General features: G+C 42.8%; 1 protein-coding gene across 1 annotated transcript in view; it reads right to left on the minus strand.

The window, feature by feature from the left end:
• Positions 1–17758, minus strand: part of ank1b (ankyrin 1, erythrocytic b) — a 95491-nt gene that overhangs the window by 16897 nt on the left and 60836 nt on the right. The window contains exons 22-36 of the mRNA XM_069673241.1: positions 17498–17570; positions 17309–17329; positions 15913–16036; positions 15640–15703; positions 15209–15321; positions 13017–13241; positions 11292–11446; positions 10836–11047; positions 9159–9363; positions 8913–9009; positions 8565–8793; positions 8102–8230; positions 5062–5181; positions 3264–3348; positions 2024–2098 (exon numbers count right to left, since the gene is read on the minus strand). Coding sequence (XP_069529342.1) covers positions 2024–2098; positions 3264–3348; positions 5062–5181; positions 8102–8230; positions 8565–8793; positions 8913–9009; positions 9159–9363; positions 10836–11047; positions 11292–11446; positions 13017–13241; positions 15209–15321; positions 15640–15703; positions 15913–16036; positions 17309–17329; positions 17498–17570 — 1927 coding nt within the window. The remainder of the gene's footprint in view (positions 1–2023; positions 2099–3263; positions 3349–5061; positions 5182–8101; positions 8231–8564; positions 8794–8912; positions 9010–9158; positions 9364–10835; positions 11048–11291; positions 11447–13016; positions 13242–15208; positions 15322–15639; positions 15704–15912; positions 16037–17308; positions 17330–17497; positions 17571–17758) is intronic.

Consider the following 17758-nt stretch of genomic DNA (forward strand, 5'->3'; position numbering starts at 1 on the left):
TTTTGTAAACAGCGATGATATCTCTTCCTGGAGTATCTGTGCTGATTTCCCCTGAGCACTGGCGAAGACAATTGCTGTGAAACAGGTTTGGGCAATGCCAAACTGTGAGCTGTTTCCTGTCTATTGTCACAAGCATCATCAGAAGCAAATGTCCCATACTTTTGCTACCTCTGTTTTTGCAGAAAGAGGTACTGCTACTGCAGTTGCATTTGCAAGGTGCATTGGCAACCCCTGTGGTGGAGGGCCGTGGGAATCCTGCACTTGTGTAGTACCCAGGAAAGTGGGTTTTTGAATGGTCACACAAAATGTTTCATTTTCACATTGTTTTACAACGGCATTGATTTTCCTGTATTCCCCAGTCATCATCCCTGGCTGCTCTAGTTAAAACTTTATGGACACATGTGAGTGCTTCTAAAACTCACTGGGAGCAAGTGAATGGCTACCACTGATGAGAAGTCTCTCATCCTATTCGCGCCAACTTGCCCTGCATGCCACATGGAGGCTGCAGGAACAGAGTTGAAGTAGGGGAACTCTACAGATGCCTGAGTCTTTCTTGGAAGCCAAAGCGACAGGGCTTCTGGCTCTTTCTTCCTTTCCTCACACTGCTTTTGCACGGTCGCAGTGCTGAGCAGCCTACTCGGATCAACGTCCCTCCGTCAGGATGTCACTGCTTTGCTTGTCAGACAGATTGGGTTGGAGAGGCTGAGTCATCTAGCTTGTTCTTGGGCAGAAATGATGGACATGGCCCTCCCGGCTAAATGCACAGCACACTTGGCGAGGTAGAGGCAGTGGTTAGCAATCAAACAAATCAGTCATCTGCTCTTCTAGTTCAGCCTAACATCCTAGGAGTAGAGTGCCCTCAACAATGTGCGAACTGATTTCAAGACTCTATCAGTCATGAAGTACTGCAGGCAATCTGCCTTGGCCAGAAGGGTGGATCCAAACAAAGACAGACATAGTTAATCTCCGAGTATGGTGCAGGTGTGAAGCTACCAAGGGTGGGCATGTGGTAGAAGCCTTTTTCCTTCATGTCCACACAGTAAAAGACTGTAGAAAATTGGTTCTTTCGACAATCATCATCATCATCTTCTTTAAACATTTGAATAGTCAGGTGGCTAGTTCAGCCAAGGTGCTTGGTGTTACTGTTTGGTTACAGGCTTACATGTGAGCTACAGTAACATCAGCTCAACCCAAAATTTCTCTGGCAAAGAAATCTGCATTCGGTACACGACCTGGAAGAATAAGCGTCTGGCCATCAGTTGGTTAACTCAATCAGTTGACAGTTTAGTCCTGTTAGCAGTTGGGTTGAGAGACATTAGCTGTATCCCAACCCAGGGGCTGCAGACTTTAAAGGAGGCAGTCCACGGAGGATGCGTCATTCATAGCCTGCACAGACCGTTAAAGCCGAACTGAAATTAGACCGTCTGGTCTACGAAGGATTTCCTGTTTGCGTCACCAGCTGTTCCAGCCCTTACCCTTGCTTTACCAAATGCCGCTCCTGTTGCAACAGGTAGCTAGCGGGCTAATAAGCTATCATAACTAACATCGAGTAATTTAACCTATTATTTTAAATTAAAAGAAACCAAAGTTCTTGTAAATTATTCCTCAGCCGTGCAAGAGTCGGCCAACTCGTTTGATTTGGTGTGCAATGCATCTCGGGATACGTTGGGCCACAAAGAATGCTTTTGATGGATCTTTTCCCGCTCTGGAAAAGGAGGACCGCGTCTAAAGGAGCCTTCAAATTGGGATGGCCTTCCACACACAGCTGTGGCGCAATTGGTTTCTTAATACGTCCTTCGAGGGCTGTAGCCCCTGGATTGGTACACAGCTATTGCTTTCTGCGTTAGTAGCAAGAAGAGGTATTTGAATGATCTAATGATGCTCCATCTTTCCCTTTGTCCATCCCTTTGATGCAGTCATCTACCTACCAGCCATTAGGGCTAGGCTTTAGCCCATTGTGGGATACAGAGCAAATGCTTGAAAGAGAACACACAGTGGTTGCTCTGATGTTTTAATGACTAACCTGCCCAGCTCAAACCCAGCTGTTCAGATATGATGTTGATCTTTATCTCGGTCCTCTCCATTGCATTCACTGTGGCTAAAAGGACAGAAAAATTAAAAGTGTTACTAACATATAGTTAACATTTCTTCAACTGGGGAAACTGTATCTTATTACAACATGTGTAAAGAGAGTACATTTAAGGTACAATTTATTTGGACAGTCCCACTGTCATCAAGTTAGTTACTAAAATGTATTATCAAAACGGTGTATAGGTATTCAGTGCATGGATCAGGGTCAATGTTGGGGTTCAGGGGACAAGTTGGGACTATCCAAATACGTGTCATTAACAAATACTGACAGTTCCAAATTGATTTTTCATTTTCCGTTTTCATTAATTTTCTTAAAGACTTTGATGTTCTTTTGAGTGGACTTGAGTTGCTATTAAAATTACAATACTTACCTTGACAAAAGCATTTCTCTGTTGAAGGAAATAAGCAATACCCAAAACATTGTTTTTGTCCCAATAGTATTCAGGGTAAGCACACCGTGTGGGCAGGGGAGGTTAGAATTTTGGGTTCATTCAGGTGCTAGTCCCACCAATCCAAGTAGCATTCAGTAACCATCATAGGACTGTGCAATGTAGCAGCGCTGTGTACTTGATAGACAGAAAAGGCCTTTCCGTTTCAAACCCCCACAATCAGCTTCCTTTTAATAAACCAGGACAGCCATCTTTTCTCTGTTCATTTACCACAGGCCAATCAATATAAGGACTCCTCTGTCTAGCTCCACTGCGAGGTCCTGCCCATTCCCAGTGCTAAGCTACAGGGCTAGTGCTAACTGCATCTGCTGCCATGCCATTGGAAATCGCAGTGGAGACACCAGCGCCATGCAAACCAATCATGGAGTTCATTCATCTGTTGTCATAGCTACCAGGACACTCAGGAAAGAAAAGGCCAATTCGCCATGTGTCTTGGAGCCATTTTGAGGTCGTGTTGGGAACTGCTGCTGATCTTTTGGTCATACATTCAATGTGATTTCTCTAACTGCACTGCAAGGAACTCTGGGGCACACTGTAGAGCAGTGCATTGCATCCAAGGCTCAGTCTTTGTGCCATGCGTGCACGCGAGACAGATAGGGGGAAATAGAGAGGGCAGAGTGGGAAGCGAAGGGTTGTGGGTAAAGGGGCGGTGCAACATTCAGTGCCCGTCTCCACTGTGTATAAATGAGGAGAGGGCTCAAAGTCAGGCATTGAAGGACTTACCCACACCAGGCTCGTTCAGCGCGCTGTAGCGTTCCCTCAGGGCCAGAGGGGTTAAAGTTCGCCTGCGCTCTTCACTTCCAACCACCTAAACAATAAACAATAACAACAAAATCACCTCATAACTACTTTTTATTATTATCATTAGTATTCATGTAAAACTTTTAATGCCCAATATGAGGCCTTTGAGAAATGAGAACTAGGTTAGGTTGACGGCTGGTACAATGTCATTTTACATTAACATAAGCATGTCCTGTAAGACTTTCGGGATTTTGGTTATAAGGGACATTTAATTTCTTAGAAATATGGAGTCTCCTACCTTTAAAGCAGTCTTTAAGTCCAACAATGTAACAAATCCTTTGGAACTTAGTTTCAAGATTTAAAGTAAGGGTCTAACAATCAAAAATAGTCCATTTGATATAATTTATAGGGCTCAGTGGTGAGAGGAAAAGCAGTGCTGCATTCTGTTTATTTATTTGTTGAAGCATAATTAATCTTGTGAGCATAGACAATACATTTTGTGCAATGACTTCAACAGTTACCTTTTGTTTTTCTTTGTTAAAGTAATAATCTTGAAGATTTTCATTTAAATAAACGTCTGTTAAGTCACTATCTATCGCTGAATGAGGTAACACTGGTGATTGAGCCTATGGCCCACTGATGAAAGCCTTTGCATTAGCAGTATATAGTATTATTATGGACTGGGTGTCTGGTGCGACTTTTACGGAAAAAATCACAAGCGGCGCCCAGTTATACCCCTTTCCCACCAAAATTAGCGCGTTGATGCAGGTTTTTCAGAACTGGGAAGACCCGCTAATAAATGTCTCTTTTCCCACTGTCAGTGGAGAATACTTATTTTGGTCTCTTTTCTGCTGCGTCACCGTCTGATGTCACAAACGCACTCGAAACAGGGTTAGTAAACAGTGACGATTGTATCTATTACTCATTCAGTCTGTGTATCAAACTCTGCGCCGACAAATTTGGAACGATGATCGAGCGCTGCTTGGACGGAGACGGGCGGAATTTGTAGTCTACTGCAGAGTCATTTGACCCGGGTCTGGCTCAGTTAGTGACGCGTTTTCCATCAGCCAGCAGTGGTTGGTCTGCCAGAGAGGGTAGGCAGAGCTAAGCGGCTGCTTTCCCGGTCTCTGCAAGTGTTGCGAGTAAACAGTAATCTACTATGGCTGAACAAACAAAGAAAAGATCGATGACTACAGATACGACTTGTGGAAATACAAATAAAAAGAAAGAAATTCGACTCTCAGATGAAGGCAAACAGTCTACAAAGGAAAGCGACCGTCAGCGAGGAAAATCAAGAGTTACAACTGGAGCCAACCGTGGACGTCACACATGTGACACTGATTGAACATCTGGCAAGTGTGCTCCTGCAATTACTGTTTATCGCCACAGGTGCCGCCAAAGAGAACAAAACTGAGATCTTCAAGATTAGCACTTTAAAGGGAAAATTAACTGCACGTATGCAGTACTAGCATTCATTTTGCAAGAAACAAACAAAAAATGTCCACTATTTAACAAGATGGATAGACATGTACATACGTGTTAAATGACGTCCAATTCTAAATGTTAGACAGGCTACATTGTCAAATCTTTTTATGCGTAAATAACAAGAACAATACACAGAATAGTCTTACTGTTCTTTAGCCAATCAGGTGTGACAAGTGTAACTACGCAAGAAATGAAATTAGCTGCTGTGTAACACCTTATGGAAAAAACATCTTATTCAGAGAATCTCGTCAGACCAGGAGTTTGTGTTTTTGTGCTTGTAGGGACGAGTCCTTACCTTGACGCAGGGTGGCATGGTTATGTTAAGGTTACACAGTACATGCTGTGTATCCTCGTACTTGGTGCACTTCCGCAGAAAGGACAAAAAGCCAATGGCATCCTTGTTACTATCTCTGACCTAACATAGAGAGATGGCAGTAGAAGAGAAGAAAAGAAGAAGAAGAAAAGAAGGAGAGTATATAGAGAGGAAATGGAGGAACAAGAAACCAGATAGAGAAAGGCAAGAAAGTAAACGAAAGTAGAAAGCAAAAACAAAAGTGGAGCAAATGGCAAATGAAGGAAGTCAAAGAAAAGGACAGGATAAGAGACAGAATAAGCGAGAAAAGAACAGAATGAAAAGAGTAAGTGTGGAAAGGAGGAGGAAGAAAAACAGATCAAAACAGGTATTAGTTCCCTCCACATTGTCTCGAGCACTTGCCGCACTAACATGGGATGAGAAGCAGGGGGAAACAGGGATGGAAGCAGTCCACAGGCAGGCGAGAGGGAGAGATTTACCTGCACATTTTACCTGGACGTCTGTCAGACCAGACAGTTACAGAGTGACCGTGAGAGAGAGAAAGAGAGACAGTGAGACAGACACATACGGACAGGCAAGGCCGCAAGATAGGAAGGCAGGCAAAGAAAGTGAGGGAGTCACAGGACATGCAAACAATTACCCAAGAGAGCTGACAGGTAGATAGGTAAGTTGTTTGTTGCTTGGCTACCATTATGAAAGAGTATTTATCAGAGTATTCATCTAGATGGAAATGAACAGTGTGTGTCACACGTGGACAAAAAGACAGACAGACAAATAGATGGATGACTAAATACAATAAATGATAATAAGACATTTAAAAGTTACATAAATATGTTAACAAGACGGACATGGAAATGCACACATAGTTTGAAATAAGCAGAGTCATCTGTGCTAGAGAAGGAGGTTTAAACGACATCAATAAACAGCAAAGGGACAAAAAAAGAGAAATTTAACAGTAATGCATCTATACCAAAAGGGACACACTTTAAAAACAATGTTATTATAACATTCATCAAAAATCTGAAAGAATGAGGACAATCTGACAACCCAAAATAAGAATGGACTGACTGACGGACATACACAGATTGAGAAATGTGCAAACATAATCAGGGCTTGACATTAGCACCCACCAACCCGCCAAATGCGAGTAGAATTGGGCAGTGGCTGTAACTCGCTCACTCTTACAGGCCACTTTGGCGGGTGGCATTCTATTTTTCTTGAGTAAGGAGACCGCTTTTAAGTTTTTAATACGGGACGATCCCAAACCGATGAGAGGGAGAGACGGCACGGCTCAGAGAGAGATGATCCAGAGTGTGATCTATGAGCAGTCTGTCATATTTTATAACAATGTGATCCAGTGATTTATTACACGCAGCGCAGTGAGGACAACGATCTGTGTGTGTTTCTTATGCTCTGCCCCTGACTCAATAGGGTTATGATCTGTCCCTGTATTGCCATCTTTATAAAGCATTCAACTACATCCACATGCTGTGAATGAGATGAACCTGAGGCGATCCACACGTAGTTATCATGCTGCGCGGGGAGGAGACAGACGTTAGGAGAGGAGCAGATATGACGCTGGTCTGTGTGTGTTTTGATGCTCTGTACCTGGCTCAATAATGTTTTGATCTGTCCATTTTTCCGCGCACAGAGTTGCATTGATTTTTTCCCAAGATCTTGTATTGATGATGGGAGATTCAGGCTGCTGCGTAAAGTCTTCTTCAGCACATCCCAGAGATGCTCAATGGGGTTAAGGTATGGACTCTGTGGTGATCCATGTGTGAAAATGACGTCTCATGCTCCCTGAACCACTCCTTCACAATTTGAGCCCGATGAATCGTGGCAACAAGTCACATCTTTTCCACGACCACAGGATATGTCTTCCAACATTGTTGTTTAATAAATGAGAAGCTACTCACAGCATCAGTTAGGGTTAAATAACTTGTTGCCAGCTGAAATATATTAATCACTGCAGCAATTTTCCAATGGAAGGCTCTTACATATTTGCTCAGTTAAATCCAGGTGCTGACTTTTTTTTTGGCCAGGCAGTGTGTTCCACTGATAAACACAGAGCTGAAGGAGCATCAGGCTTTGCTTAAGTGGTGCTTTTTAATAACAAATCTCCTCCTGCTTTCTTTAACAGTCATATGTAACATTCACTTCACAAATGTTTGCCCTGGAAAATGTAAACAAAGGCAGCGTGCAGTAAATCGCTTCGTCTGACACCTACCCCCCCACCAGCAGTTTCAGGCATTAAAAATAACTACATAGAAATAATCACTCTTGTTGCTGATGGTCTGTTTGCTTTTGTAGCTCATATAGAGTCATCAGAACTAATTTCAGTCTGTTTTATAGTCTGTGAAAAAACTCCTCACAGGAGGTTTAAGGTGAATGAGGCTCCGTGTTCATTTGAATACAGAGCGGGAAAGTGAGAGCTGATCACAAGCGGTCAAGACGCATTGAGAGGTTAGACGAAGAAAAGGAAAAGACAGTTCAACCATAAGTGGAGGTCAAGTCCAGACTGGAATATGACCCAATGAAGATAATAATTGCTGGTGAGCAAAAAAGTTAATGTCAAGCCCTGAACATATTATAATGATAATTATTATTATTACTAAACTATATGGTTCTGTACTTAGTTCACTTAAGGATCAGACTTGTTATTCATGTTGATGTTATTAAGTCTCTTTTCAAATGTCGCTGATTTACAGGTGTAGGTGTAACTTCCTTGGTGTGGTGTTGCTGTAGTCCTGAATGAGTGCTGTACTGTTATGTGAACTTTTACATGCTAATGGTAAGACAAACCGAGACACCGCCTGACAGATATGAAGGAGAAAAGCGAACACACAAAAAAACCACCATATGAACAGCAGGTGAGTGCCCAGGAGGGAAACTTGATTAACTGGCGGGAGGATCCTTGACACACTGAAACCACCAACTGAACAAACAACACCACGGTACAGTATGAATACGTAGCGTGTGGTAGAAAAGCAAGCATACGGACAGTCACATAGAGACAGACCTTGACAGAGACAGGCAGCCTGTTATCTCTGAAGGCCTGGAAGCTAAAGCTGCGAGGCTGCTGGGTGGCCTTCCTTATGGGCACGAGGTTCCCAGAACACTCGAGGTGCAGCGGCATGCCCTCCATCAGCTGCGGAGAGTGTCACAAATGTTAAAGGTGAGGAGGATTTGACCATTGATTGATATCTCAACCCTTCAATTCCTACTGTGTACTGCAGAATCTCTCTACTTGCAGGATCATGCCTACTGAGAGGGGGCGGTTTGGGAGCGATGCCAGCGTGGGTGTTTGTGGCAATAGATCTTGTAACACAGATACTACGCTTCTAAACAGGCACAATAAAAAATATTATAGGAGCCAATTGTTTTACAGTGTGTAGATCTAAAGGATGTCACATGTTAATTATTGTTATTGTCTGGGAACTACGTTTGTGGTTGCTCCTTTTTTGTGTTTCCCCCGTGCTGACCTCAATGTCTCGACTGCGGGCCACTTCGGTGAAGTTTTCATGCAGCTCCAGCGTTTTGTCCATCTTGTCATCTGTCATGCAGTAACAACGCAAGCGTCCTTCGCGTGTCTCATTCATCTTGGCGAAAATAACAAACTTGGCCATGTACGGCACAGCCATCAGCTCTCGGTACAGCAGATTGGCAAAGGTCACTGCCTCTGCCGTGCGGGGACAGTCTGCCAGCCAGAATCTGGATAACACGGGAGAAAAGGTTAAAAGCAGCAGAAGGAATCGTGGTTCATACTCAGCGGTGTGCAAGAGAGAGGGGAAGGAAATGGGACTGGTGATACATTTGTCTTCATAACTCACCTGGCGGAAACATTGGTGGTGAAGTTTGCACAATTGTGAGCGTACATCAGCTTGGTGGTTCCGGTGATGTCCTCCCACTGAGCTGGAGCTGTGCCACCTGAGACGCGACAACCACACTGTGTCAGTTATGCCCTCATTTACAAATGGCTACAGACACACTTTTATAGCACATTTTATTTTAGTAATTACATCCAAAAACATTACAAAAAGGCATTGCTTTAAATGTTACTTTAAAATGGATCGTACCAATGACACTGCAGAGCAGGCGTAAGCTGGTGGTATCGCCCTCCCCAGCATCCCGAGGACTCTCCCTCCAGGAGGGTGGCAAAGGGATGCGCAACCCGATTGGACGGTGAAATTTGCGTCGGCGTGGCTCGATGGTAACCACTGGGCTGAAGGTCGCCTGGTTACCGAGCTGCCGAGTCAGCAGCTCATCGGGGATGGGCTGCGCCTGAGGTGTGAGTGTTGGAGGAAAAGGTCATAAAAAGGAGGATGCCAGAAAAGACAGTTTAAAAGATATGAAGGCAAAGAAGGCCGGATCAATAAAATACGTGAGAGATGAAGTCAAGCACACACACAGTACACAAAGTGAAGCATGAGTGATCCAGGAGGATAGTGATTAGGCAGGAAACAGACTGAAACATCAAACTCTCAGCCATACTCACGCATGCAACCAATTCATATTTCACACCTGACCCAACTCAGGTCAGTGCATCAGCTCGGTCAGTGTGGCTCACAACTTAAATCAGGGAACTGAGGAGTGATGAATGGCTGGATAAAAGGAAAACATAAACAGAGCAGCATAAGGCGAGCAGCAAAAACTCATGCAGTTTCCTGAAATAGCATCAGTGCAGTGACAAATCTGTGCTTTGACAAACAATGTAAGCAATGTACACGGAAGGGATCAGAAAAACTGAAATGTGGAACCCATGATCATACATAATCATTCTGTCAGGACGGACAAAGCCGAGTGGAGGTGAAGCGCAAAAAGAGACAGTCAGCATGAGCGTCTGCCAAGCTCCCATATGTGTGTCTGTGGAGGTCTGGATGAGTGACAGTCAGCCTCACGTTGGCCAAAAGCTCCTGTTTGGCAGGACGGACACCACCACGTGTTGCAAATGCTAATTTAGAAATGGTGCAGTATGGTATGACCGGCTGAGATGCTCCTCAGGTCAAGCCACCTAGTCTTCGGCAACCATGCAGGGTGATGTCATATGCTGTCAAACTAAATGCCTATTTTATAGACCCCCAAATGTATGTTCTGTCAAGGAGAAATGCTACTTATTATAAGGTCACTGTTGTTTTCAGTTTAGTTTCTGTTTGTTGTGATAAATTTACTGATATACAGTACATGTTAACTTAATATATTGCATTCATGTCATGTACATGATTTCAAAAAATAAGTAAAGAACAAATATTTAGAAAAACATGGATCCAAAAATATGTAATCATAACTGGATTTGCAGCTTGTCATAGATGCATCAACTCATGCGACGACTCATAAACGCCTTTAAACATCAACAGTCACAGCATTCAGAGAATATAGCCTTTTTGCAGTCAGGAAAAAAGCATTAAAAATTCACACTCGATGACTGGTAGCACATCTCTTACATAATCAGGCTCATTTGACAAACATCCAGAACATCAACTTCAGGATGAGAAATCTGTCAAATCGCAGCACAGACAGGTGAAGACGCTGGCATGGACCACTGAGTCACAGCCCGAGAGTCAGCTGTGTTGTTATTCAAACATCTGCTGTCAGTAAATTATGAAAAGCACCAGGTTGTTCTGTTGTACAGCGATGATAGCAAACACCATATTTTTCAGAAAATCTAATCCCTTCCCTCAACGCCATTCCTGCTCACTCATACGCCTCTCTCCATATGCTGTATCTTTGCTCAGATTTTGAGACCCCTTTCTTACCTGCAGTCCCAGTCTCACTCTCTTGGTGACGGCCGTCTCAGGGAAGATGGCCTCGACATGCGGCACCAGTTTACTGGTCAGCCGGCCGCCCTCCGGACCTATCAGATCGCTCTCCTGCTGAATGCGAGAGACCACTGCGAAGTAGAGCGGGAAGTCGGTGGAGATGATCCGTCTGATTCTTTTCTTCTCCAGCTCGTCTTGACTCTCCAAGTCTGCACGCAGGAAGAGGAGCGAAATAGAAAAAAAGAGAAAGAAGAAAAGAGAATGAAAATGTAGTAGAGCTCAAAACAGACACAAGTGAGCCACACAAACTCTGCATTAAACACACACATGTCCAGGAGGGAGAAAGAGTATCCTCTCTCTGTGCCCTTGTTCTGCAGCTCAAGGGTCATTCATCAAGATTAGGACTGACTCATCTGCAAAGCATGCAAGGTCATTTATTACCATCGCACTGACCTTCATCCATGCCATTCAGAATAGTTTCCAGCACTTCGTCACCATAGCGATTGCGATGTTCCTTCCAGACTGAACCATTTTCACTGCGGAGGACCACAAGCTCTCGGTCCCCTCGGCCCAGCGAGGCGAAGTGGGGGATTTCCACGATTACAGGCCTTTGAAAGAGAGGAACATCTGTGTTAAAAGCTGGGTTTGAATCAGAAATCAGACCTTCAATCAAATCTTTTCACTTCTATACACTATTCAAGCACGTCTTTTTAACACACTATTCAAGTGCGTTGAATAGCACATAGTACCAGGCACACATCGTTTTAAAACAAGAAATAAATAAGTAATAAATAAGTAGTTTTTGATATATTTTTCTGCTGTAACATTGCCTTAGGACGAGCACATAATTTACAGTGTGCCCCTGAAATATGCAAACCTATCAATGTCCACTAGAGGGCATAATAATCAATAACTTGGAATATATTGAAAGCAACATGGGGCAGCAAATGATTGTCCTGATCCTGCTTTAATCTACTGCAAGTCATTCTCATTTCTATTCTCACAGCTGGCATGCTGATTAGCTCTGAAACTATTTTGTAAATCTTTATGAATGTTATGAAACTGTAAATATCATCAGAAAACTCATGAAGGATTTTTAACAGAAAAGTGTCATTCAAACCTTTGAAACCATTTTGACGATTCTCAAAATGAGCACCCACTGTGATTTCTTCAGCCCATGTTTGAGGTTTTTTAAATGAAGAATGATTCGTATCGTTTTAAATGGACGCTGTGTTTGAGGCGCACACACGTCATCACAGCCTACAAACACTCACCGTCCAACCTGAGAAAGCATGTCGAGGTATGTAGCTTAACATTTCTTTTATTACACATGAAGATTTTAAACAAAGTTGTGTGCGCTTCTAGTAACTTAGTTGCTGTTTTTATTCTATGGTTGGTCAAATTACTTTTTATAGGTTTTGTGGATGGAGTTAACTTTCTGTTTCAACATTTTCCCTGCAGGTATTTTTGGTTGTTCCTGTTATTGCTCCTGTTATTTTGGAGCTGCAAATGTGTAAATCTGTAGCATGTGAGTTTAAAGATGTAAATAATTTCTAAATCAACATAACGTAGTTTGAATACTGAAGTATTTTTAAAAGCAAGTACTCCAGGGGCCAGTTTCCAGTATTTAGACTGATCTATAGTGTTAGGCCTTAAGGTCTTAATATTGCTCATAAAAATTAGACACCTTACCCCTGGGCTAACTCAGCTCTAGGACCCATGTTACCATGGTAACAACTATGACTCAAACAATGAAGTTGTTTACTTTGTCACGGCTGGGCGGCTGTGGCTCAGTGGTAGAGTCGGTTGTCTTTCAATCGGAAGGTCGGAGGTTTGATCCCCAGCTCCCTCAGGCTACATGTCGAAGTGTCCTTGGGCAAGACACTGAACCCCAAATTGCTCCCGGTGGCATTGCCAACGGGTATGAATGTGTTATCTGATTGACAGTTGGGCACTTTATGTAGAAGCCTCTGCAATCAGTGTGTGAATGTGTGTGTGAATGGGTGAATGTGACATGTAGTGTAAAAGCAGCTTTTAGTGGTCACAAAGACTAGAAAAGCGCTATGTAAGTACAGTCCATTTACCATTTACCATTTGTCCACCACTGGGGGATTCACACAGAAACAGTGCCTAACAAGTAATCATTACATGAACTACTTAAGTACAAAGTTGACTTACCCAAGGAACTGCATACTGGATGGCCCAAGGGAGATGATACGGCTAGCGAGCCCCTCCCCCTCCACCAGCGGGGGAGGCGTGGTAAGTTTCTGAGGTTTGACCAGACGGCAGGTGATGCGCGTTGGGGCGGTGCAGGTCCGAGGAGGAATGATGACTCGCAGGCCGTGGTGTCTGCTGCCTCGCATGGAGCCTCCTCGAGCATCCACCATGAAACTCACCAGGAAGCTGCGAGCCAAACAGTGAGACGATAAAAAAGATTCACCCGATCACTTAAGCTTCATTAAACGTGTGATTATGATCAACAGGATCGTAAAAAACACAACCAATAAAAGTGCATCCCAAGGGAGGATCCTTTCATTCGGTGAGACAGTAAAGCATTTGTGGTTTATCCAGCACTGTTTTGAATTGATCTGGTCTCTGTCTGTTTACTGTGAGTGAGTGATTCATAAAGGATGCACCAGCTTACAATGTGAGTGTGATGATTTCAATATGTCAGGGGAGGACAGGCCATCTGGAGCGGTCACTGAGTGCAGCAAGGATGACATGAAAAGATTTGGAAAAAGAGCCCCATGCTGTTTGATCCTGCACCAGACAGACAGCTTCATACAGGTGTGCGTGCATGTGTGTGAGGCAGGGTGACTCTTCTCCTCTCATGACTTCAGCCTCCCCCCAATAACACCTGCACTTTTTATTCTGCTTCTCAAATGCTGACTCATTGTGCTGTGCATGTATTATGACTAAGCAGACTTCATAAGCTAACATTGTGCTTATTAAATCTGGTTATTAAGTCTCCATTAACATCATGAATATGTTGAATCCTGGTTTAAATGTAATAGAAAACAGTGCTTTGTTAATAATTATTATTTTAACATTTGCCAGTATTGTGGCGGGTGAAGTGTTTGCGGTTCACACTTGACCACTGATCGTCTTCACTGATCTTTTGGCATCAGTGATGTTTTGATGGATGCCATTGTAACATTAGTGATGGTCCGTCATCATAAAAGATGAAGGATGAGTCTGGAAAGTGTAGCTTCCACAGTTGTGGAGTTTGTGAATATGTCTCCCCCCTTTTAGAAATCTGCATCTTTTCCATTGACTGTATGTAAATATGGATGACATGACAGCCCCCTAAAAATGAAGCCAAAGCCTCTCTAGCGCCCCCTGCTGACTGGCTGCAGTATAGGTCATAAAGCCCGCCTCCTCCATGTTAACAGATGGGACATGAGTCAAAATTTAAATTCAAAATACACGACAAATAAATGTTTCTCAAACATGGTTTCTGTCATTATAGTTAGTTCTTATCATGCTGATTTATGTCCAAGTGTTCATTTATCTGACATGTTTATTTTAATTATTTATTTGATGCTGTAAAAAGGATGATTGACAGCTCTGTTGACAAATACAGCTCCTGCAGCCGATCTGTTCCTGATTAGCAGAGTGGAGAAGGGTAAGAGGAGGAGATCAGAATCAGAATCAGGTGTTTATTGCCAAGTAGGTTTACACACACAAGGCATTTGAGGAGAACTAGAATAAAATTAAGTAAAAGACTTAAATAGAATAAGATAAAATATGTAACTAAAACAATCACTACAGTCATTGAAGTTTACATATCTGTGAACGTTAAACTCAGACCGACACAAGAAGCTGTTCTGCTGTTAAACACGCCGACATGCGGGATCTTTGCTGTGTTTTTCGGTAAGTTCAGTGTGTGCTTTGGTTAGCAGAAGTGGCTACGGCGGCTCCACCCGCTGATCTCTACTGCACAGCTCTGGCTCCAAATGGCGTCACCATCACAAGATGGCAGCGCCTACCATGGGGCTTTTTGGCTTCAATTTCGTACAATGAGAGCAGATGGAGACGTGTCATCCATCTATATATACAGTAATTTGTCTTTCCTATGAATTTCTAGTCATACGAAAACATCAGTTACTTTTTAACCAAAACAATCCTCTACAAGATCGCCTTATGCCAAAATGATGATGATTACTTTTTTCGTTCTTTTCTGACTGATTGTCACACAGATGCTTTTTATCTAAGCTCCACTGTCTTTGTATGCAAATTCGAAATCAAAAAACATTTCCAATACTGGTAATCTGCTAAAATCTTCTTTATGATAAGCCTGACTAGCAGCATTATTCCATAATAAAATGTCATATAAATTAAGTATAAAAAGTAGTTAACATGCAGCTGACCCGGTGTGAATGGGACTGGCCACAGGGCTGACGTTATCTGAAGTCTCCGTAGCCGGACTGCTCGGGATAAGAGAGTCTTCGTCATATTCTTTCGGCAGTGGGACGGGGGTGTGCTGAGGTCAGAGAGGGAGAGAAAAGACAAGGCAATGAAAAATTGAGAGGCAGTTAAATAACCATGACTGAAAAGATTAAGACCGAGAAGAGAGACAGAGAAAAGGAAAGTGATAACACAAACGCTGCACAATGAAAGGAGTGTGAAAGAAAAGAGAAACTGGAGGACAGAGACAAGAGAGAAAACCAGAGAAGAAGAAGAGATGGAGAGATAGCTGAAACAAACAGAAGAGCTAAAAATAAACCCCAGAATACTTTTTTATAGAGACAAATACGTACAAAATGTAATGCACCCTCTAATCATCGTGAGCTAAGCCTACCTGATCCAACAGCACAGTCTCTGGGGACACACAAGGGATCCTGGGAATTGCAGGAGAATATGGCCTGTGGGAGAGGAAGTGAGAATAATTTAAGCCAAGAGACAACGGTTGATTTATGCTAACCATTAAATAAACCGCTCAATCCCATTTTACATCATCTATTATGTAAGGTATTATCAAAACCAGTTCAAAACCCCACTTCTTCTGTCGCCTGAAGCAACTTATTAATCAGACAACACAAATGCAAGAAAACACGAGCACGCGGTGACTTACGTGGTACCCAGGCCGCCCTCAAAGTCTCTGAGGGTTTTCTTTGGGGAGAGGAAGTCATCATCCTGGTCCTTGAAGTCGTCGAGCTTCAAATAGCGTGCTCCATCCATCCCGAGCAACTCGTCTCCTGGGGGCGAAATAAATTGGTAAGAAAAGTGGAAAAGGAAAGGAGAAGAGAAAAACAGAAGCTGGCAAAGGACAGGTAGCACACAGAGAATTAAGAGAGAAAAAGGACGAGACCGGGGAAAACAGGGCAGAATGATGCTGATCTCAACTCTTTCTCAACTTTTTTTAAGTAGAAATAATCTGCCAATTGAATTCACCTTTCCCTGACTGCATTTAGACTTTCTTCTTTAAATGACAGTTTCTTGAACTTCAATCAGAATAATGTCTGTTTATTTCTCGTTACATGAAAGCAGTAAGAGTTACACCGCTATCCTTCCCCTTCATGAAATCACAGAAAAAAATGGGCAAAAAGCGACCTCACATTTTAATCTCAGCAATGGAGACAAACCAACAACAACCAGAGCCGATGGAAACCAAAGGAGTGAAAGAAGAGGACTGGTAAGACAGTGGATAATAACACAGTTTAGGACACTGCATGGACGGCAAACTGCAAGGCACCTGGTGACAGCTTTTTTAGTGAGCATGCCCATTAAAGATGAAATCACATGTGGTGATGGTTGTTTTCTGTGTAGGAGAAAATACCCCAATTAATAAGGAGGAATGATATTGAAATAATAATTAGTAACATATAAAGCAGTCGACAAAACACAGTCGCTTGGACACAGTTAAACATTCATAAGAACAAGCTGCACAAGTGAATAAAGAATGTTAAAGAAGAAAAAAGTAAGACAATTAAACAAATACAACAAGAACATTTAAAGATGAAGCTCGCATGTTAAAAATGCATTGACTAATAAAATTGTGAATTTCTTAAAATCAGAATGCATAAACATCGACTGTGCCTGTTGTGTGCAGGCGAGTGCCACAGCTGGGGCGCAGCATGTGTATAATTAGCTTATTGATCAATTAGGCTGTAAGAAGGCACGAGCACTCGTTATCAAAACTGGATTTGAAGGGAGCTGTTTGCCGTGTAAATGCGGAAATACTGGAGCTCTGTCAACAATGAGTCCACGGACAATGTGTGCATAGACCACTGGGAAATGTTGTGAACACATGCGGATGAAAAACAGACACGTTTATTTTTAAATTAATCTCCGAGCAATAGAGACTGAAGATAAGATGGGAGTAGAACAGGGCTGGAGTTGAGCAGAGTCACAGGAACTGATTAAAAGACAATTAGAGACGCACAGAGAAAATGAGAATTTGCAATGAAGGCACAAGTTCACTATAGCCACCGGACCGGACAAGAGCAGAGATACAGACACAATCCTACCTAACGTTAGCTGGGCAACCCCTACAAAACAAACGGAGAAGGGTGTTATAAACAGTCATTTACATATTGAATCACATGGTGGTACTTTGATGTGTCAGTGTACCTCCCATAATAGCGAATCAGAGCTGAAAATCAATTATTACAGCGCCAAAGTTGACGTGTTTAACATAATCAAACTGAAAAGCCTACCTTCATCCTCTGAAACATCCAAAATCTCATCTACAGTCTCTGGAAAACTCATCCGATGCTTCTCCGTGGTGATCTGTGAAGAGCAGAGGGAGGTTTTGTTGAGAGACAGGAGAGAGATGCAGAGAGGAGGGAGAGCAGCTGAGAGAAAAGAATGGATGGAAAATGCTGAAGAATCTTACAAAGCAGGCGAGAAAGCTGAACCTGATCAAAACAATAGTTTGATCCAACATTTGTTCACGATGTGTCAAGGCTAATTCTTTT

Source organism: Semicossyphus pulcher, unplaced genomic scaffold (genome assembly GCF_022749685.1).
Source record: "Semicossyphus pulcher isolate SPU_LCO1_2020_fin unplaced genomic scaffold, fSemPul1.0.p SCAF_22, whole genome shotgun sequence".
Lineage (NCBI taxonomy): Eukaryota > Metazoa > Chordata > Actinopteri > Labriformes > Labridae > Semicossyphus > Semicossyphus pulcher.